The 23,400-nt window shown below is 38.1% G+C and overlaps 1 protein-coding gene across 6 annotated transcripts in view; it reads left to right on the top strand.

Annotated features, from left to right (window-relative positions):
• The window catches only part of ELF2 (E74 like ETS transcription factor 2), a 92,871-nt gene that overhangs the window by 15,238 nt on the left and 54,233 nt on the right, over positions 1–23,400 (top strand). For 3 of the 6 annotated variants that reach the window (XM_081077526.1, XM_081077527.1, XM_081077523.1), the window contains exons 2-3: positions 10,413–10,497; positions 11,739–11,971. The exons of 2 other annotated variants lie outside the window; for them this stretch is intronic. In XM_081077526.1, the coding sequence (XP_080933652.1) occupies positions 11,900–11,971 (72 nt within the window). In that variant the 5' untranslated portion in view covers positions 10,413–10,497; positions 11,739–11,899. Of the gene's footprint in view, positions 1–546; positions 2,128–10,412; positions 10,498–11,738; positions 11,972–23,400 lie in introns of those variants that run through there. One more of the 6 variants, XM_081077525.1, reaches the window with a different exon arrangement.

Here is a 23,400-nt window from a genome sequence, read left to right as displayed (position 1 = left end):
CATTAACTACCAGTTTGTATTTCTTAATACCTTCACCTTTTTCACTCTGTCCCCAACCCCATTCTTATCTATCACCCTGATAGATCTAGTACCTATCTGGCACCATACCTAGTTATTACAATATTGTTGGCTTTGTTCCTTATGCTATACCCTACATCCCCATGACTACTGTGTAACAATCAATTTGTACTTCTTAATCCCTTCCCCTTTCACCCACCTTTAGCCCCCCTCCCATCTTCAAGAAGTCCCTCTGTGATTCCTTGTAATACTGGTTTGGTGGTGATGAACTCCTTTAGCTTTTTCTTGTCTGGGAAGTTCCTGTCCTTCAATTCTAAATGATAACTTTGCTGGATAGAGCAATCTTGGTTGTATGTCGTTGCTTTTCATCACTTGGAATATTTCCTGCCACTCCCTTCTTGCCTGAAAAGTTTCTGTTGAGAAACGAGCTGCCAGTCTCATGAGGGCTCCCTTGTAGGTAACTAACTGCTTTTCTCTTGCTGCTTTTAAGGTTCTCTCTTTGTCTTTAACCTTTGGCATTTTAATTATGATGTGTCTTGGTGTGGGCTTCTTGGGGTTCATGTTGTTTGGGACTCTCTGCGCTTCCTGGCCTTATATGTCCATTGCCTTCACCAGATTAGGGAAGTTTTGTGTCATTATTTCTTCAAACAGGTTTTCAATTCTTTCCTCTCTCTCTCTCCTCCTTCTAGTACCCCTGTAATGCAAATGGTGGCACACTTCATTTGTTGGTCCCAGAGGTCCCCCTTAAACTCACCTCAGTTTTTTGGATTCTTTTTTCTTTTTGTTGTTCTGATTGGGTGTTTTCTGTTACCTTGTCTTGTACATAGCTGGTTGGGTCCTCTGCTTCATCTAATCTGCTGTTGATTCCCTGTAATATATTCTTCGTTTCCATTATTGTATCCTTTATTTCTGACTGGTTCTTTTTCATCGTTTCTATCTCCATTTTTATGCTTCCTATGTCCCTGTTGAAGTTCTCCCTGACATCAGTGAGCATTCTTTCAGCCAGTGTTTGGAACTCTGCACCTAATAGATTGCTTATCTCCATTTTGCTTAGTTCTTCTTTTTCTGGAGCTTTGTTCTGTTCTTTTATTTGGACATGTTCCTTTGTCTCCCCATTTTGGCTGCCTCCCTGTGTTTGTTTCTATGTGTTAGGTAGGGCTCCTATGTGTTCTGGTCTTAGCAGAGCGGCCTTATGTAGTAGGTGTGCTGTGAGGTTCAGTGGCGCAGTCTTTCTGGTCACCTGAGCCACGGGCTCTAGGTGTGTCCCTTGTGTGGGTTGTGTGTGCCCTCCTCTTATAGTTGAGCCGTGGTTGATAATTGCACATCAGTGGGAGGGACTGACCCTTGGGCTCCCTGGTTGTGAGGACTGGCCTTGACTACAGTGGAAGGGTTGTTGTGCAGGGCTGACCCTACAGAGCAGGATCTGCCTCAGCAGGACTGCCCAGTCCGCCCCTTAGGTGTGTCGTACTTGGAAGCGGAGGCTGCTGGGTAATGCTCTGGCTCATTTTGAAGCTGGCCACTGGGGGCGCCAGCGCCGGGACCACCTTGGAGGGGATCCACTGTAGGTCTCCTTTTAAGGCACAGCCTGTGCCCCAGGGGCCACCGGGCAGGAGCCACAACGAAATCTGCTGATGGCTGCCGCCTGTGCTGTGCTTGGAAGCGCCTTGAGAGACTAAGCCATGAAACGTGGCCAGCTGCTGCTAAGGCCTTGCTTAGGGCTGCTCAGCCAGAGGTGCAGGACACGCTAAAGCCAGATGCCGTTTGTCTGGGTTCCATGAGCCTGTGAGAGACCCTCGGAAAGTCTGTAGCTTGAGCCAAGGCAGGCGGTCTACACGAAAAAGCCACTGGAAGCAGCCTGGGTATGCCCGCAAGTTGGGTGTGGTGAATGAACAGCAGAGACTCTGATATGGCGGCCATGTGCGTCTGCAAGCGGGGAAGGGGGAGGTTCAACAAAGAAACAATGGCCTCCTGCAGCTCCCCCCGTCAGGGAGCACGCCACCTGTCCAGCCCCTGTCCAAGCCAGACAACTCAGTTCTATCCCCGGATGTCCCTGCCATCTCTCCAGTTGTTGCCCTAGAGCTGGAGCTCAGCGAGTGATTCCGATGGTGGGTAAGTCCACGCACAGTCCCTTTACGAGGAGCGCCTGGGCGTGCAGCCGCCCTCAGTCTCAGTGAGTCCCAGTCTCTGCTGGTTTTCACAACCAGAAATTAGGGGACTTCTCTCCCTCCCACTGGAACCCTGGGCTGGGGTGGGGCTGGATCTCTCACTCTTTTAGGGCATGGGGGGACCCCCACAGCCGAAATAGCACTCCCGGTCTTTAATGGTCACACGCGAGTGTGGGACCAGCCATTTCATGTCTCTGCCCTTCCTACCAGTCTGGAGGTGGCTTCTTCTGCGTGTCCTTAGTTGAAAGGCTTCAGTTCAACTTGATTTTAGGCGATTCTCAATAATGGTTGTTTTGTAGTTTACTTGTAGTTTTGACGTGGTTGTGGGAGAAAGTAAACAGTGTTTAGTATTGCGCCATCTTGGTTCCCCTCTTAAGGGCCACTTTTATATGTTTTTGTGAATTGTGTATTTATTCTTGGTTTTCTCTTGGGTTTTTGGTTCTTGATTCCTTTATTTTAAGTATTCTTTATATATGAATAATAATAGCTCTTTGTGATATAGTATCGTATTTTAATATCATATATCAGAGTTTTCCTTGTATGTACTTTGTATAAATAAGGTCGTACACATAAACTTTGTGATGAGAATGGCCTGTACTTTAGGCAGCTATGTGTAAGTGAAAACAAGTACAGGAATGATTAATGATACAAGGGGTGGAAGGTAGGAATTAGAATTTTTTTAAAAGATTTTTGTTAAAATATAGCTAATATATGATACAATATTATATGAGTTTCAGGGGTATACTATAGTTGTCCAACATTTATAGACCTAAAGAAGTGATCACCATGATAAGTTCAGCAAACAAATATTGTGACAGCAACCACGCTGTCACAATATTATTGACTATATTCCCCATGCTGTACATTACATTCCTATGACTTCTTTTATACCTGAAAATTTGAGCCTCTTAAGGACAGGTCCTTCACCTTTTCCCTGCCTTTTTTAACTTTGCAATTACAGTTGACATTCAATATTATTTTATATTAATTTCAAGTGTACAGCATAGTGTTTAGACATTTGTATAATTTAAGTAGTGATCCCCCTTACTAGTCTAGTACGCTCCTGGCACTGTGCATAGTTGTAGTTATTACCATATCATCTCTCTGCTTTGCTTTACATTTCCCTGACTGTTTTGTAACTACCAATTTGTATTTTTTAATCCCTTTACCTTTTTCACCCTGTCCCCCGACGCCTCTTTCATCCGTCACTCTGATTAGTACCCATCTAACACCATACATAGTTATTGCAGTATTATTGACTATTTTCCTTATGCTATACCCTACATCCCCATGATTACTGTGTAACAACTAATTGGTACTTCTCAATCCCTTCCCCTTCCTTACCCACCCTGGAATATTTCCTGGCAACCATCAAAATGTTTTCTGTATCTATGAGTTTGTTTCTGTTTCATTTGTTTATTTTGTTTTTTAGATTACACTTGCAAGTGAAATCATATGACATTTGTCTTTCACTGTCTGACTTATTACATTCAACACAGTACCCTCTAGGTCCATCCATGTTGTTGCAGATGGCAAGATTTCATTCATTTTTTATGGCTGAGTAATATTCCATTCTATATATGTATCACTTCCTCTTTATCCATTCATCCATTGAGGGACACTCAGGCTACCTCCACATTTTGGCTATTGTAAATAATGCTGCAATGAACATATGGATGAGCACATCCCCTCAAAGTAGCATTTTGGATTTGTTTGGATAAATGCCCAGAATTGAGATTAATAGGTTCTTCTTTGTCTGTTGTTGTAGCCTTTGTTTTAAAGTCTATTGTCTTGTATAAGTATTGCTACTCCAGTTTTTTTTGGTTTCCATTTTCATGAATTATCTTCTTCCGTCCCTTTATCTTCAGTCTCATTGCGTCTTTTGATCTGAAGTGAGTCTTTTGTAGGCAGCATATGTAAGGATCTTGTTTTCTTATCCATTCAGCCCTCCTATCTTTTGATTGGAGCATTTAATCCATTTGCTTTTAAACTAATTATTGATAGTTATGTAGTTATTGCCACCGCCTTCCTCTTCCTCCTTCTTGTCTTAAAAAAGTCCCTGTAACATTCCATGTAATAATGGTTTGGTGGTGATGAACTCCTTCAGCTTTTTCTTGTCTGGGAAGCTCCTTGTCTGTCCTTCAATTCTAAATGATAGCTTTGCTAGGTAGAGTAATCTTGGTTGTGGGTCCTAGCTTTTCATCACTTTGAATATTTTCTGCCAATCCCTTCTTGCCTGCAAAGTTTTGCTGAGAAATCAGCTCCCTTGTAGGTAACTAACTGCTTTTCTCTTGCTGCTTTTAAGATTCTTTCTTTGTCTTTAACTTTTGGCATTTTAATCATGATGTGTCTTGGTGTGGGCTTCATAGGGTTCATTTTGTTTGTGACTCTGCACTTCCTGGGCTTGAATATGCATTTCCTTCACCAGATTAAGGAAGTTGACTGTCATTAGTTCTTCAAATAGGTTTTCAGTTCCTTGCTGTCTCTCTTCTCCTTCTGGTACCCCCAGTGATGCGAATGTTGGTTCATTTGATGTTGTCCCAGAGGCCTCTTAAGCTGTCCTCTTCTTTTTGCTGTTTCAATTGGAAATTTTCTTCTATGTTATCTTCTAATCGCTGATTTGATTTCCTGCTTCATCTAATCTGTTGATTCCCTGTAATATATTGTTTGTTTCAGTTATTGTATTCCTTATTTCTGATTGGTTCTTTTTTATGATTTTCTATCTCCATTTTTATGTTTCCTATCTCTTTTTGTTGAAGTTCTCCCTGAGATCAGCAAGCATTCTTACAACCAGTGCTTTGAACTCTGTGTCTGGTAGATTGCTTGACTCCATTTTGTATAATTCTTTTTCTGGAGCTTTGTTCTGTTCTTTTATTTGGGAAATGTTTCTTTGTCTCCCCATTTTGGCTGCCTCCTTGTGTTTGTTTCTGTGTGTTTAGGTAGGGCTCCTATATCTCCTGGTCTTAGTAGAAAGACCTTATGTACCGTGTTTCTCCGAAAATATGACCTAGCCAGCCCATCAGCTCTAATGCGTCTTTTGGAGGAAAAATTAATATAAGACCTGGTATCATATCATATCATATCATATCATATCATATCATATCGACTTGGTCTTATTTTAAAATAAGACCGGGTCTTATATTAATTTTAATCTACTTATTAATTAATATACAAATTAATATACTTAATTAATTAATATACTTATTTTCGGGGAAACACGGTCGTAGGTATAGCCACTAGAAGTGGCTTGGCTGTACCTGACAGTTGGGTGGGGTGGGGTCTAAGAATCAGCAGGGCAGGGTAAAGGAACATTAGCCAGGTTGATAGAGACTCAGATATGGCAACTGCCTGTGTCTGCATGCAGGGAGGTGGGAGGGCTTAACAAAGAAACAATGGCTTCCACCAGCTCGTTTGTCTGGGAGAAAGCTGCCCCTCCAGCCCTTGCCTTGCAGCCAGACAACTTGGTTCCTCACCATATGTCCCTGGTGCCTTTTGAACTGCTGCCCCAAAGCTGGAGCTCAGAGCGATCATCAGTGAGTAAGTCTGTGCATAGGCCCTTTAAGAGGGTGGCCTGGGGCTTCAGCCTTCCTCTTTCTCACTCATCCACAATCTCTGCTGGTGTTTTCAACCAGAAGTTGTGGGGACTTCTCTCCCTGGCACTGAAACCCTGGGCTGGGGAGCCTGGTGTGGGGCTGAGACCCTTTGCTCTTTTTTGGGAGACCTCTGTAGCCAAGATATCTCTCCTGATTTTTTGTGGTCACACGCAGGTTTGGGACCAGCTCATTCTGTGTCTCTGCCCCTCCTGCTAGTCTTGAGGTGGCATCTTCTGTATGTCCTTAGTTGTAGAGCTTCGGTTCAGCTGGAGAATGAATATTTCATACCTTCAGATAGAGAATGAACATTTCATAACTTCTAAAAATAGACGTAGACCTCTTGCTTGTTCCTGCTTAATCAGGATGCTTGAAAGAGGTTGAGATTTCATCTTTCAGGCAATGAGGAACTATTGAAGACTTGGAAGAGGCCTGATGTTATTCCATCTTGGATAACCCTGGTTTGTAGCAGGTGGACTGGAAGGGAGGGAAGATTAGAGGCAAAGGGACAAATTCTGAGGCTATTACAACAATATAGAGAAGTGATAGTAAGGACCTACACTAGGGCAGAGGATCTGAGATTATAGAGAAGGGGTCAAGAGTGAGAGGTATGATGGTGTCGATGGAGAAAGGAGTCACGGATCTCTGATTTTTAGGCAACTTGTGTGGATGTTGGGGAAGCTGAGTAAGCTGAGTGCAGTCGGAGAGGTTATACATTCAGGAAGGTAACAGAAAAAAATGAGTTTAGTTGGAGACATATTGGACTTTTCCTTCCTCATCTTTCCCCATTCCATTTAATGACTTTTCCTGGTGCTCTGACATATCTTTGGATTCATTCTTGACTCTTCTCTTTCCCTTGCTCCCCACATCCAATTTGCTAGCAAATCTTCCCATTTTACCTTCAAAATACTTCCCAAACTGACCACTTTTCACTCTCTCTAGAACCTATCATTCTGGTTCCGGCCATTATCCTTTCTCACCTAATTATTATAGTAGCTTCTAAATGACCTCCCTGCTTCTCTGCCCATATCTTCGGAGTGTTCTCAACCCAGCATCTGAATGATGCTTATAATAATCAGGTCACCTTTCTGCATCTAAACCCCTCTTTCTCCCTGGAGTAAAAGTCCGAGTCCTCGCAGAGGGCCTACGTGGTCCTTATCTCTCTGTCGTCATCATGTGTTCTTTCTTCCTTTTGCTCACCTCACTGCAGCCATATTCTCCTCCTTGATGACCTTTGAACTAGTCACGTCTGCTCCTTGTTGCAAATCTTGAATTTCCTCTTTGACTACTTACTGGCATAGCTGACTCCTACTTTTGGGGCTTTACTCATATGTCATTTTGTTAATGAATCCTTCACTGACTACCCAGTTTGAAGTTGTAACCCTCTTCCCTGCCAGATGTTCTGTCCCTTTGGTTCATTTGTTTCCTTAGCCTTTATCACATCTATGTGTGTGCTGTAGGTATTTTGCTTATTCTCGTCTCTCCTCACTGGAGTTTAAGATCTATAAGGATAAGGACTCTTTCTTCATTTACTGCTGTATCTCTAGCACCAAAACCTGTGCCAGCATACGGTAGGTGCTCAGTTAATATTTGTTGAAGGACTGAAGTAATTAATGGCGTGCCTACCTGCGATATCCTGGAATAGATGCTTATGATTTATTCATATCCTCTTTAATTTCACAAAGAAGTAGAGGCAAGAAAGTGTCTAGTAGGCAATCTAGAACCCATAAAATGGTTTAGACTGGAAGAGAGAGTTGAGTGAAACCATGGCAGCAGTACATGAGATAGCTTAGGGAGGGCGTAGCGTCCGAGGAGGACTAGGGAGGGGGCCCTGGAAGCACTTACGTGGAAGGGTCGGCCAGAGAGTAGCACTGTCCTTAGGTACAGCTGAGTGGGGACCCTGCCCTGGGCGTTATGCTTTCAGGTACTCATTTGGCCTCCCTCCAGCTACACTCCTCCTGGTAAGATGAGGATTTTGGGGGGGACAAGGGAACTGGTTCATCTGGTACCCATTTCTAGATCAAATTCTGAGTGTTTGAACCCTAGAATTCCCTGCTCATGTGGCTCTTCGCAGGTCTCTCTTCTGACTCTCCTCTCTTGACTATACCATATGTGCAGACTTCTCTAGGCCTAAGGGATGTCACAGGGCCGTTGTTTGCAGGTATTTGGGCAGAATGTGGACATGTGGGCTGGGATGTCCACATGTATGTGAATGAGGCTCCTTGTAGTATGGAGTGGAGCCAAAGTTGGGAAGAGAAAAAGGGATAGGCTGCAGGCCAGAGTGGGGTATGGTTCTCCCGTGCCCTCATAGAACTTGAGGGAGCCTGAGAATTCCAAATCAGAACTTAGCTTCTTAGGTTGTTATAAAAGGGTATATGTATAGGAGGATAGCAGTGTGATCAAACAATATGGTGAATGTTTAAATTTTAAAAAATTATTATAGCAAAAGACATGTTTCTATCAATCCCCCTTAAAGTACTTCCCCTTGCTTCAAACACACTTTATCCTGTTGTTTTTGCCACTTTCTGAAATAGTTCTGAAAGTTCTCTTTTGTGAGTGTTTTTAGTTGCGCTGTTATGGCTGCCCGAGGTCCTGAATAGATTCAAAACATTTACCTTTCATGGTCGTTTTGACTTTGGAGAAGAGCGAGCGTTGTCATGATGGAGGATGAAACCATTTGCCCATTTCTCAGGCTGTTTTCTATGCAAATTGTTTCTTAAATGCTCTATTAAGCCCTTGTAATATTCAGGGTTCACTGTAGTGTTCCTGGGTACAAACTCAGCTCGCACAATGCCATTCAGGTCATAAAGCACAATTATCACCTTGATGACCTCAACAGATCTTGATTGACTTGCTTTTTTCACACATGGACAACTGGGTGATTCTTACTGAATTCTCTGAACCTTGTTCTCAGGGTCATAACCATAGATCAAGTTTCATCTCCTGTGATGACATGCCTTAAAAAGCTGGAATCTGAAGCAGCACGATTGCACAACGCCAACGAAATTGACAAATGCTGTTGCTTTTGGTCCACAGTCAAAACGCATGGAACACATTTCGCACTCACTCGCTTTATGTTCACATCTGTTGTTAAAGTGCTTTGAACGGAACCATAAGAGATGTTCAGATCCTCACAAATTTTCCTAATAGTCAATCACCTGTTTGATAGCATCAGTTCACTTTCTCTTTGAACATTCTCTTGGGTTTTTGATGTTGAAGGACTTCCAATCTCTTCTTGTCTTCAATCGATTCACAAATGTGAAATCGTTCGAACCATTTGTAAACCATCTTCCTGGTCACTGCAGCATCACCATAAAGTAATGTTAACATTTTGTGTGTTTCTTTAACACTTTTTTGCAGTTTTAAAGAAAACTTCATGTTAATGCGTTGTTTGTGAGTCATGATTTACGGCACACTTTAAAACACAGCTTCTCTCAACTGTCGCTCACGTTCAACTGACTGCACCAAACAAGTTGAAACTTGTCACACACAGTTACTAAGGTTTGACATGCCACTTCCCATATTGAAGATCCCTGCCTTTCCGTTGGATGGCACTCGGCAGCAGCATTCACCGTATTTATTGATTACATGCAATTTAACAGCTTGTTAGCTTGATTTATAACTTTAAAATATTTATACATGAGGTATACGGACTTCCATTTGTATTTTTGCTTCAAGCCCCTCCAAAATTAGGAATTGAAAAGGAGTAGCTGGAGAGGGAGAAGATAAATTTAGGGTAGAGTTTCAAGGAGGGAATGATCAGCAGTGTCAGTGCTTCAGAGCTCCGAGGTCCTGTGGAGACAGAAATGTATCCATTGGATTTGATGACCAGAATTTAGTAAATATTTCAGTTGGTGGTGACGGATGCCAGTTCCGTAGGAGGAGGAGTACCTGAGAAATTAGGAAGTGGAGACAGAGTGTAGAGGATTTTCCTGTTAGAACCTTGTCTGAGAAAGGAAGGAACTAGAGCAGTAGCTGGAGGGTTGTGCAGGGTCATGGAGGAGGGCTTTGCCATGTTTAAAGGGAGAGAGTCTGGTAAACGTTTGGACGTGCAGGAAAGGACCCGATGTTAAATAAGAGAAGGTTAAGGACAAAGAGGGAATAATTGATGAAGCAAGGCCTACGTTCCAGTGTGTAGGTCAGCGGATTAGCCTTTGAACAGAGGAGGGCTGTTTGAGGAGGCGTGGCGTGTTGCGATGTGTGTGGAGTGCGTACATCTGGAGAGAGTGCTGGAAAGGGACTTAATCGGCAATATCATTAACAGTGTTTTGTAAAGTAATTTTTGGGGTTAGTTTTTAAAAAGTTGATTTTATACTCCTGGGGATCTGGGATTGTACTATCAGCCACTGGAAATGTACCCTGTAATATGGGGCACAGGCTACGGATGTTGAATCTGCCCTTACTCAGTAATTGTTACTGAGTGGTAACTTAATATTTTAAGTTTCATAAAAACTTCTGATTGCTCAATAGCCTAGAGATCATTTATTATTACATTTATTATATACTGTGAGTCATCAGGCTTTGGAGATGGTTTGTAAGAAGTACACACATACTGCCTGAATCACACCTATTTTGGGCAAAATATTTTTTTAATAGAATTATATTAATACTGTCTTTCCCCCTCCTCCCCTTCTGCTAGTTCCAAAGAACTGGTGGTTTATATTTTAGCTCTTGCCAAGCTGTGAAAATAGTGAAGGATGCTTAGACTGCTTAACATTCAAATTGTGAGTAAAAGTTATTTCTGCTACTATTATCTGTATGTTTAGAAAACAGAAATTGAAGATAGTCATTACTTTGCATGATAATGGTGAGCTGTATGTGTGGGACTGTGGATTTTTCTTAAATTTTATACTTAAGATACAAATACTTCCATTTTCTGTTGATGAGATCAAAAAGGCGACTAATAGTACTGAATGGTTTTAGGTCGTGAGGTGAAATTTCTGTTTTTTTTTCAGGTATTTTGTTTTTATTGTAGAAGTTTGCAGAAATTCTTTATTTCCATATTTGTATGGTGCCAGTAGTCAAATTTAATAGAGGGCATAAAATTAATGGAATGATTTATTAGAAATGTATTTTCTTTTTAAGTATACTTAATTTTTCTGCATTCTTCAATTTTTATATAAAAAATGCTGTTAGAAATAAATCTCTAATTTCTCTATGAAAAATTTAACATTTACAAAATCAAATAAAATGTATCACTTTTAGGAATAATCTGATGCATAAATCTAGTACATGTGGATATTTATCTCTACTGGGGAAAAAATCTTGAAATATGTTTACTTGAAACCACTTGCTGTATTGCATTTTGAACCAATAGCAAAAAAAAATTATTGAGGAAAGAGTGATAAAGTAATAGTAAAAGCATTCCAAATGTTTCACTACTTAATTTTCAAACTTTTCTATTTGAAAATGTAAGCAACTCAAATTAATCTGTTTTATACTTCTTGTGGACTATTCAAAATATGAACACCAAAATGAGATTGCTACCATAGCAAAAGACAATTCTAATTATATTATTCAAATAAATAAACTAAATAAGTCAAAGAAGAATGAAATATTTACAAACCAATAAATCTTTTAACTTGTTAAGTAGGCAAATAGAAGTCTTGGTCCAGCACGTTTTATGTTTTTAATGCATAAGAGATTTAAAAATTTCTACAAAAATATTTCAGGAATAAAAGTACATCTTCATAAAGGAGAAAGTTATAACATTTCACCTCTTAGAATGTAAATATCATAATGTCACCTATGTGCAGTAAGTAGTTTGATACGAACTTAATTTTAGTATGTTCATGAACTTGATGCTTAGAAGTAGAATGCTCATTACTGCCCTCTTTTGACACAGGGCTGTTTAAAGCCTGTTTCCTTTTTCTTAGCTTATAAAAATGTTAAAAATTAGAATAGGTTGTGCTTTATATCCTTCCTATATATTTTTAATAACTTTTCAAATTCTTCCTCTTTTTAGGCACTCTTGTTAATCATCTTTAGAAGACTGGATTTCTGGATATCTACACTCCTCTGTTGACTTTTAAGACATGACAGTGCAAACCTATAACTCGGGCAATCATCCATGAACCTTTAATTACATTGAATAATAGCATTTCAAGCTTCCTCAGGGAATACGCAATGACTTCAGCAGTGGTTGACAGTGGAGGTTCTATTTTGGAGCTTTCCAGCAATGGAGTAGAAAATCAAGAGGTTAGGCATCCAATATATTTCATTTCTGTTTTTCTTCCATAGACTTCAATGCATGAACTAGTTTTGCAATTAATGGGAAACAGGTACTTGAGAATAGAAATGTACAGTATATGAAATTGAACATGTCCATGCTGTGTTTCCTCATTATAATTTAGGTAATAGAAGATTGAGGGAAGGTACTGCCAGACTCACCTGAATTGTTGGAACGTGCATATATTGGAATGAACTGGGAGGAAAAGATTGAAAGAAAAAACACAAGTATTAGTTGAGAGATTTAAATTCCCGATAAAATTTATTGTTTTGGACTCTAGAGTGTGTAGGTATACACTGTACTTAAATACCTAAATTAAATTCATCTTAAATTAGATTTATGTATCTTCCTTAGTTGTCATCTTTGTTTTGTGGGTATTCTGTTACATGTAATTCAGTTTGAGGATCCATCATATTTTAATCTAATACATATACTTAAGAATTTAGATAATTTATAAATCAGAAAATAAACTCAGGTTTTGACATTTTACACATGTAAGATTTTTTCACCATTAGCATTTTTGGTTATTGTTATTGATAACATTAAAGAAGAAGGAATGGGAGTAGAGAAATAACAGTAGCAGAAATACATGGGCTTCCGGGGCCTGGCTTCTTTTCCTATTGTTTAGTAAAGACTATATATTGGGAATGATCTAAATTAAAATAATGCTGTCACGCTAATGGACAAATACTTGGTTAGAGATGAGGTGGGAAAATGGAGAGTGTACTGTATTAAAAAAAATCTGTTCTCTCTATAGTCTGTGAAAGATACTGCTGTTACTGGTACTGAGTACCAGCACAGTGACTAAGCAACAAGTTAGGATATCAGGCTGTGTGTTCTGGACTCTGGATTCTTTTTCTTGCTTGGTTAGTGTTTGTTCAGTCTTCCAGAATAGCTATGGGCAAGTTCAGTGGGAAGGGGATGAAGTGAAGTTACTACTTTTCTTTTGTTCTCCGTGGCTCTGGTAACTCAAATGTTCCTATCATATTTGAACCTAAAACTGGTCAAAGTCCATGAAGAGAAGCCACAGCTACAGAACACACTTATTCTCATAATCAATATCTACTTTTTCCTTGAAGATTTACTTTCTGTACGATAACTTCCAGGTATGATTCACCAAAGAGAATAGGGACTTGGGGGACTTCCCGTCCATACATCACCCAGACCAATTATTGGTTCTTCTTTAAGTGCTTTCTCTTTGTGCTATAGTGTTATTCTGTTGGTATTTAATCCTATGAGGGGAGCTGCCAAGAACAATAGGCAGAATAATATATTGACCTTGTGCTGATTGGGTATTGTTAATATGAGAAAAGAGTGCAACAGTTTATTTCTGGAAGACTCATATTTTCTTCCTTCACATGGAACCCCAGGTATTCAAGACCTGGAGAACTGATTATTATGGAAGAAAGAATGTGATAAATGGAGTCATTTTACCAATGCACTCTGATTAATGTATTACCAAGACTAATGATTTATGTGGTAGCCTTGTAGGGTGGTAACAAGCATTTTAGGTAGTGTGGCACCAGAGTGGGGGAAAATATTTTAGGGAACTTTTTCTTTAACGAATATTAATTGACCCCTTATTTTGTATCAAGTACTTTTCTAGGCACTAGGGATAAAGTATTCCACAATATCTCTGAAGATATAAATCAGGGCTACAGATGGATGGAGAGGTGGTAGGGGGTATTTTAATTAGGGTGGTCAGGGAAGGCTTCTCTGAAGAGGTGGTATTTTAGTTTAGACCTAAATAAAGTAAGAGATTGGGCAATAGAAACATGTAGGGGAAGAGAATTTCAGGAAAAAAGAAAAGCTGCTAGTATCTGAAATACCTTCTAATTTTACAAAGGGAATTATGAGGACAGTAGTATTTGAAAGATGTATTTTTGTCTTATAAGCAACTTTTCAGGAATGTATCTGTAATATATACCTATAATATCTATACTCTGAAATATAGGGTAGGGGGAGAAAATAACCTGTCAAGATTTTATAACCATATCTCCAGAATTGGAAGAAAGAAAACAAATGCTTAAAAAGTGTTGGGTACTATTGTACACCTGAAACTAAGGTAATATTGTATGTCAACCATAATTGAAAAATAAATTTTAAAAAGGCAGTAGTGGGCAAAAAAAAAAAAGTGGTGGCATTTGAAGAATTATTAATAATTTTCAGGCTTTGTTTTTATAAATTTATTTCTTACTATAAAAGTAATACATTTTATAAAATTAGGATAATGCTGTTTCTGACAAAGATACCAAAAATGTGAACTACAGTCATAGTAATGAGTGTAGATGTAAAAATCATAAATAAAATAGTTATAAACCCATAAAATGCAATCGTATGTCAAAAAACTGAATTACCAAATAGGATTTAGATACACAAGAGTAATTCAATATTAAGAAAACTATTAATATAATAAATATCCATACTAGTATAATATATGACATGATATATTAGTAGGAATAAAATACTTAATAAAATGGGATTTTATGAAATTCAGTATCCATTATTGATAAACACTTAATAATGTGTGTATATATACACACACACATACAGATATATATATATATACATATATATATATATATGTATATATATATATATATATTTCCTTAACACTATAAAAAAATAACTGTTACAAGTCAATAGCCAGAATCCTGTACTGGAGTATTTTTTTAAAGTTGGAAAGAATATAAGTACACACACTACCTTTACTATTATTTAATATTTTTCTGCAATTGGGGAAGATAGTGAAAAAATACAAATATTACAAAAGAGACAAAATTATTATTTACAGATAATATGATCCTGCACCTGGGTAAACCAGAGGGAATCTATAAAAACTCATTAGAACTAATAAGAATGCTTGGTAGTTTGGCAGAAACAAAATTAACACAAAAAATACCTAACTTTCTTTTGTAAAGACTGTAATTAGAAGAGATCATGGAGGATAAGATCCCTTTCAGAAAATTAACAAAAAAGTAAAATGTTGAAGAATAAATGTAAAAGACATATGGGACTTGTTTGAAGAAAATTCATAATATTGAAGTACATAAGAGAAGACTAATAAACAAAAAGATATTTTTTGTACTTAGATAGGAGAGATGGGAAGGGTCAATCCTGTGGAGGATGTCCATTTCCTTCAGTTAGTCCATATATTGAATTCTGTCTCTATCAAATGTTAGGGCAAGTTTGGGGGAAATGGATTATATAAATCTGATGATTGTATGCAAGAGTAAACATGCAGGAATAGCCAGAGCAGTTTTTGAAAAAAGGAATGTATAGCAGGTAGGTCTCATAGAAATGGAGAATTAATGCACAAAAAAAATAAAAAAGGATTTAAATATATATTTAAAAATAACAGTGTTATAAGTTCTAGAGGGTGTCTGCTTCCAGACAGACAGGACTGGGCGGTTTTCCACTTCATATTTTGTGATGCAATAACTGCGACCAGATTATACCCCTACTATAAACAGCTAGGAAAATGAACAAAACACATGAAACCACAGTTTTGAAACGTTGGTGCTATCGTGGGAATGTTTGTGTCCTTCCAGAACTCATATGTTGAGTTCTGATCCCTAATGATGATGATATTAGGAGGTGGGCCTTAGGGAGGTGATTAGGTCATGAGGGAGGAACCCTTAAGAATGGGATTAGTTCTCTTATTAAAGGCTCCTGAGAGTCCCCTACCCCTCTGCCGTGTGAGGATACAGCAGTAAGTGTGACCCAGACGAGGGCCCTGACCCAGTCATGATGGCACCCTGAACTTGGACTTCCAGCCTCCATAACTGTGAGCAATAAGTTTCTGCTGTTTATAAGCCACCCAGTCTGTGGTATTTTGTTATAGCAGCCTGAAAGGACTGAGACGATTGGGCAACAGGCAGCACAGGACTATGCTTCCTGAGAAAAGAGAAGGTCGGATTGTACTGGCTTATTGGTTGGAGCCACTTTCTGGACCACAGTGTGGAGAGGAAGAACTCATGCAGAGTGTGGCAGTCTCACTGAATTGAAACAAAATTTGGAATTTGGAGAGGCTAATGTAACTAATGAGAGGGCTGGAGTATCGGAGGAAGAAGCTCCCCAGAGGAAGAATACCAGAACTCTGCCTCAGGTTACCCCAGTCTTTAGATAAGTGAGCTGCCCACGTGTAGTATGAAATTCTGTGAAGCCCGGCAAAGAATGACCAGAAAGGTGTGTAAGCTCAATAAATTATTTAAAAATCTACAGAGTTCACTCAGGGCCGGCAGATACTAGAATTCCAACCAAATTAAAGTAGAGCAGAGAGCCCAGGACATTCAGTAGAGACTCCAGAAAAGTCATGCCTTATAGTAGGGCTAAACTAGCCCTAGAATAAAGGGTACTTCAAACTTGTCATGAGAAGGTTTAAAAATAGGCATTGAAAGTTTATCCATAGTGACTTAACTATCCATCATAGTAAACATTAAAATAAGACAACAAAATGTAGCCCCCAACAATGTAAAATTTACATATCTGACACCCAACCGTGTGAAGTGCAAAGAAGCTAGAATAACATAACCTATAACTTGGAGGAAACAAATTATAACTTGTCGGTGAAAACAGAAACAGATGATAAAGATGATGAAATTAGCAGATAAGACTAGCTGTCATAAATATACTGAATAAGTTAAAAGAAAACATGAACCTCCAATGAGAGGTATAAAAGAACCAAGTGAAACTTCCAGAAATGAAATATATACTATCTGAAAAGAAAAATTCATTGGTTAGGATTAAAAACAGATTAGGTAGTGCAGAAGAAAGGACCGGTGAATTTGAAGAGAGCAATAGAAACTACATTATGAAGCACAGAAAAAGCAAAAAACCCAAACAACCCCTTAGATTTGTTTACCTGTGTGACAAGATCAAGTTGTCTAACATACAGGTATTTGAGTCCCAGAATGAGAGGAGAGGAAAACAGAAAAAACAAACAAAAAAACCCCACAAAGAAATAATGGCCATAAAAATCTCCAAGTTTGATAAAGAATATAAACCCAAAGATCTGAGAGAGTCTTAAACCTCAAGCAGGACAAAGCATAGAGCAAATAGACACTTGCGGCACATCATAATAAAATTGTTGAAAGCCAGTTTCAGAAAGAAAATCTTAAAAGCATCTAGAGAAAAAGATTTCGACATACAGAACAAAGTTAATGACTACAGACATCTTGTGCGAAACTATGCAAGTCACTAGATAATGACTTATTTAAAATGCTGAAAGACTGAAAGTAAAAATGTCCTTCAAAATGAAGCCTTTTTCAGACCGACAAAAGCTGAAAGAATATATCACAAGGAACCTTGTGTTATAAGAAATATTAAAAGCAGTTTTTTAGGCAGACGGTAAATGAGACTTAGATATACCAAATGGAAACTTACATATACATAAAAGAATGAAAATCACTGAAGAAATTGCTAATGTATGAGTAAATATTAAATACTGTTTAAAATCAGTTTTTAATTTTTAAAAAATAATTGTTTATAACAAAAATATGAACAATGTGTTAGGGTTTATAATGTGAAGTAAATGCATGATAATGGTAGAACAAAGGATGGGATGAGGGAATTGGAAGAATACTTGTGTAAGCTTTTTATATTGCACATAAAATAATTGTAGATAAACTGTGGTAAGTTAAACAAAGTCTAGAGTACCACTAAAAACTGAAGCAAAGAAGTATAGATAATAAGCCAGTATTTGAATTAAGATGGGTGCTAAAAAACACTCATTTGAAAAGACAGAATAAAAGGAAGAAGGACAAATAAATGAAACAAATAACGAACAAATATCGTTAGATTTAAGTCCTGTTTTATCGATAATGTTAATTGTAAATATTCTAAACAGTACCAATAAAATGCAGATATTGTCAGATTGGGTAAAAAAAAAAGGCAAACCTAGTTTTCCCCCCTTCTTATTCCTCCCTCCTGCCGCACCCCCACTTCAGTTCAAGCCATTGTTGCTCAGTCTAGTTGTGTAGGACAAGTCTCCCTGGCCCATGCTGGTGTTATGAGTCTTGGGGTTACCCGGGCTGAGGCCGCCGGTTGTCAGTCAGCCGCTCACAGCAGCTCAGAGCAGCTCTTGCTGGCTGCCCTCTGCTTGAGCAGCCCAGCTCTAGGGAGAGCTGTTGTTCACAATCTTAGCTGTGGTGCAACTCACTGGCCCATGTGGGAATCGAACCGGCGACTTTGGCGTTAGGAGCACAGCGCTCCAACCACCTGAGCCACCAGGCCTGCCCAGCAAACCTATTCATGTTTCATCTGAGAAATTCATTTTAAGTATTAATGCAGCTTAAAAGTAAAACTATAGAAATAGATATACCATGCAAATTTAATCATAAAAAGGCTGAAGTGGTTTCAGGACAAGATTATTACCAGGGATAAATATAAACATTTCATCAAGAAGACTTAACCCTAAATATGTATGCAGTATTAGAGCTTCAAAATACACAAAGCATAAACTGACAGAACTGAAAGGAATAGGTAAATCCACAGTATTAATTGGAGGTTTCCTCTCGGTAACTGATAGAACAAATAGAAAATCATTGAGGATATAGAAGACTTGGAAAACATTATCAATCACCATCACCTAATGGACATTTATGGAATACTACCTAACAGCACCAGAATACACATTCATTTCAAGTGCATGTGGACAATGAACTAAGATCATATGCTAGGCTATATGTTTCATAATTTTTAAAGGATTGAAATCATACAGAAAAGGTTGTCTGACTAAAGCAGAATTTTATTAGACATTAGCACAAAAAAGATGCTTGCTAAAATCTCCAAATACATGGATAATAAATAGCTCACTTAAAACCCATGGATGATAGAAATGGAAATTTAAAATGCAAATTGAACCCACAAGGAGATACTACTGCATACTTACACAGAGTGGTGAAAAATACAAAGAGTTAATACCATGTGTTGGAAAGGATGTAGAGCAGCTGGAATTCTTGTACATTTCCAGTGGGAATGTAAAATAACCACTTTGGAAAGTAATTTGACAGTTTTTAAAAAGTTAAATGTACACTTACTATATGATCTGGTAATTTGACTCATAGGTAATTATGGAATGGAATGGAAAGGATGGGAGGGGAAGAGCAGGATGTTAATAGGAGCATTGCAGCCATATGAACATAGGTGAATGGATTAACAATTGGTATCCGTACAACGGAATTCTTAACAATAAAGAGAAATTAATTGCTGATACATGCAACAACATGTATATATCTCAACATTATGTTTACTCAAAGAACTCAGACCCAAAAGAGCACAAACTGCTGATTCCTTATATATGAAATTTTAGAAAAGGCAATTTATAGGGCTAGAAATCAGATTGGTGGTTGCCTAGGCCCCTGTAGGTGGGGTGGGAGGAGTAGGTGGTGCTGATGAGGCTTTGACTGATTTAGAGGGTGCAAGTGAGCCTTCTGGTGTGATGGAAATGTTCTAGTTCTTGATTGTGATGGTAGTTGTAGGGATGTCTACATTTGTGAAAATACCTAGGGAAAGTCAATTAAAAACAAATTATTTGTTGAGATAGATTCTTCCACAATTGTGTGTTATGCAAATGGTATTTCTTGTTAAAGTTTTCAGATTACCCCTATAGGCTTTAAGGATTTGTTTGTTTGTTACTGTTGTTCCATTTGTTATTTTTAAATGAAAAAAATGGAAGTATTTTGATTTTTCTTAGTTATACAGGATTATTGTAAAACACAGTAAACTCAGACATACTGAGAAAATGAAAATCCCTCTTTGATCACATCTCTCTAACAAGGTTAGTGATAGTTTGAGATGTATATTTCCAGACTTTTAATGCATATGTAAGATAAATATATAAATAGAATTATACAATATAACTTTCCTGTTCCCCCCCATTTGTATCATGGATGTTTTTCCATGAAGTATGTAGATATCTGCCTTAACCTTATAATTGATGTTGAATAGTCCATCATTGTGTGGATATATGGTAAAGATTTAATTCTTTACTGATGGGTGTATGCTTTCTTTTTCCTTTTCTTTTTTTGCATCATGACCATCGCGGTTAGGGGACTTGTCTTAAAATTGTGTTTGCATAGCAAGCACACTGCATTTAGTTTAGTGACATATTTATTTGGAGTGGTTCCTGTGGTAAACTGTTGAGGGGAAATTAGTTCCCCAGAGCCTGACACACTGTGTGTTTCATTTTTGATAAGGCTTTGAAGGTGGCCTTACTCTCCCACAAAAGAAGAAATGTGAAACATTCTTTTATATATTTACATAAATATACATAATTTATATATTTTTATTTATATATATATATAAATATATAAGTTATATATTTTTAATACACTCCTGAATTTCATGTCTGTCAGTGTATTTGTAACAGTGATGAAAGGATTACAATATACTGCCTTCAGCCATTATATGGTATTTATGTTTGGAAACTGGTGATGTACTTGGAGAGAAATGACTTGAGTGCATTTACAAAAGCACTGTGTAGGTGAACACTGCTGTGTTGCACCGGTCCTGCCTCTTTAAGATTCTCTCTCCTTGAATGAAGTTTTTGAGATCATTGTTAGTGTTTATAGTCTGGTTGCCAGAGAAAATATAGGCTATTCTTCAGTTAAATTTGAATTTCAGATAAACAACAAATAACTCTGTAAGTATGTCCCAAATATTGCATAGGACAGTCTGTTTTTTTCTTTTTACTTTTTATAAAATTTCCAGGCTGATTTTATTAAGCTTATGCTCAAGTACAAGGGAGACAGCACAGAGGAAAGGAAGGTCCTCGGAACTGGCTCGGGGGCTGGGCTCTGTTCTGGCTGCTTTCATAAGCTGGGGACAAAGCAGGACCGCGGAAATGGCAGGCTTTATGAAAACGCCGGCTTTTTGAAAGTCGCGGGCTTTCTTTACCATTAAGTTGCCTAGTAACCATGTTCAAGCCTGCGCATGGTACATTTTTGTACTTAACATCCATTATCTGAAATTCAAATTTAACTGGATATTTTGTGTTTTTATTTGCTAAGTCGAACAACCTTAGATTATGGGGAACTAAGTAGGTTGTGCCAAGGCCTGCTGAATCTTGATTTCATTCAAATTATTATGTAATTTGGTGACTTGAGCAAGATTATCGTGATCCTAAGTAAAATAATTTAGTGGATGTGTAAGTTTTTGCTATTCTTATAAAACAGACTCCTGATTCTTTCCATTTCTACCCTTATTCCCTAGTAAAAATAGCTAACTCCTCTGTACAGTACAAAGCAACAATTATCTGCAGTCCGTATGCAGTGGCCTGTGGTCCCCTCTCATTTGGTAGAGAAAAAGCTTGTGACGTTACTTGGCATTGTAGATTAGCAAATATTGAAACTATGAAAACCTGTTAATATTAAAATGTTTTGAGCTTTATCATTCTTTGAAGCAAGCTACAAATACTTAAATGCCACTTCAGTTTATACGAAATGTATGTTGTTGGGGAGGATATAAAAGTTGATTCTTGATCTCAAACATCTTACTGTCTCGTCCAGGAGTTGGATATGTAAACATAATTATACTTCAGGATAAAGAACAGTGGTAATATTTGGCAAACAACGTATTCTGGAAGTAATTAGATGGACAAACTGATTCAGATTGGGGGCTTACAGAAGACTCCCCCTAAACTGGGCCCTGGAAGGTAATTTCAGGCTGTAAAGTAACATAAACAAAAGTCATTGAACAGCTTTTACCTTTGGGAATTAGGGGGAAAGCTAGTAGTCGAACAGCTATGTGAAGTAATATAGGAAATAAGGCTGGAAAGTGGTGTATTTGTTTCTTTGGGCTGCTGTAACAAAGCACCATAAACTGGGTGGCTGAAACAGAAGATATTTGTTCTCTCACAGTTCTGGAGGCTGGAAGCTCGTAATCAAGGTGTGGGCTCTGAGGGATTATCTCTTCCATGTGTCTCTCCTCGCTTTTGGTAGCTTCAGGCGTTCCTTGACTTGACGATGGCGGCCTCCCTCTGTCTCTCTGTGTCCAAATTTGCCCTTTTTATAAGGACATGATCATATTGGATTAGGGCTTATCCTAATGATCTCATCTTAACTGGATCATTTGCAGAGACTCTACTGGTAGTGGGAGTGAGGACACACATCTTTTGGGGGACACAGTTCAACCCTTAACAGGTGGGTTGAGGGTTACATTTCAAAGAGTGTTACAAACCATTGTTTAGTATGTTAAACTTTCCTTTTAGACAAATAGGGAGTCATGCAAGGGTTTTGTACAAAGAATACAAACACTTCTGATTGTAATGTGTCCTCCATAGTTGAGGACAAGTAGTATTACTATTGGTACACTGCAATAATAGCTTCCACTAATTGAATATTTACTATGTGCTAGACACTGTGCTAAGTACTTTGTGCATATTTAATTTTCAAGGGACTTTGTGAAGTATGAATATTATAATCTTTCTTAAATATGAAGAAACTGAAGTTTAGGGAATACAGGGTGGGGAAATAGGGAGAGAGGTTGATCATTTGTTCTAGTCGCACATGTGAAATTTGAAGTATTGACTGAATATTCCTGTAGTGATGTTTAAAGTGGGTAGTTTAAAATTTGGGTCTGGAGTTTAGGAGATGGGTCAGAGTGGAAAACAAATATTTAGTAATCATCAGCAGAGAGGCGCTATTCGAAATGATAAGCATGGGTCAGCTTGCCTGGGATAGCAGTATAGAGTAAAAGAAAGGAGATGCCGAGGGCAGAACTTTAGTGGGCTACATTTGAGTCACTGGAGATGGAAGAAGAATCAGAGGAGATGCTTGAAAGTAGAGTGGTAGAAAGAGAACAAAATTGATGGAAGAAATAATTTTTAAAATGAGGCAATGGTCAGTGTGTAGTCTGCAGAATGGCAAACAAGGATGAAAACAAATAGAATTTGGTCTTTATTGACATATTGAGAGAAGAATTTCAGTGAGGTGGTGGAATCCAGATTACGAGATATATGTAGATAATGAGTCAAGGAGTTACTGTCTTTTTGAGGAGTGTATGCAGGTATAAAGAGCAAAGATCTGGAGTTCAGCTGAAAGAAAGAAGAGACAATTTTTTTAAAATAAAAAAAGATTTTTGTTTTTTTATGGTTACAGGGAAGGGACCATTGAAATATCAAAACAAAACCCAACTAAGATATAAGAGAGAGAAGAGTGGGTCCAGAATCCTAATTGGTGGGGAAAAGAGTATAGATGGAGGAATTGGCCTTTTATAGAATTCTAGTCCTCAAGTATTTTACCGTTTAGAAAGTTCGATTTATTTCCCACTGGTAGGATGAGAGGATGGGTAGTTCATAATATAAAATAATCTCAGATTAATGTTACTATTAAATATAGATTTAATTAGATTTCAGAGGAATGAAAGAAGTTTAAAGTCCTTTGGATTATATATAAAT

The sequence above is a fragment of the Rhinolophus hipposideros genome (genome assembly GCF_964194185.1).
Source record: "Rhinolophus hipposideros genome assembly, chromosome: 16".
In the NCBI taxonomy this organism is placed as follows: Eukaryota; Metazoa; Chordata; class Mammalia; order Chiroptera; family Rhinolophidae; genus Rhinolophus; species Rhinolophus hipposideros.
The sequence above is the reverse complement of the archived record's forward strand: the minus strand, read 5'-3'. Positions and strand labels throughout refer to the sequence as shown.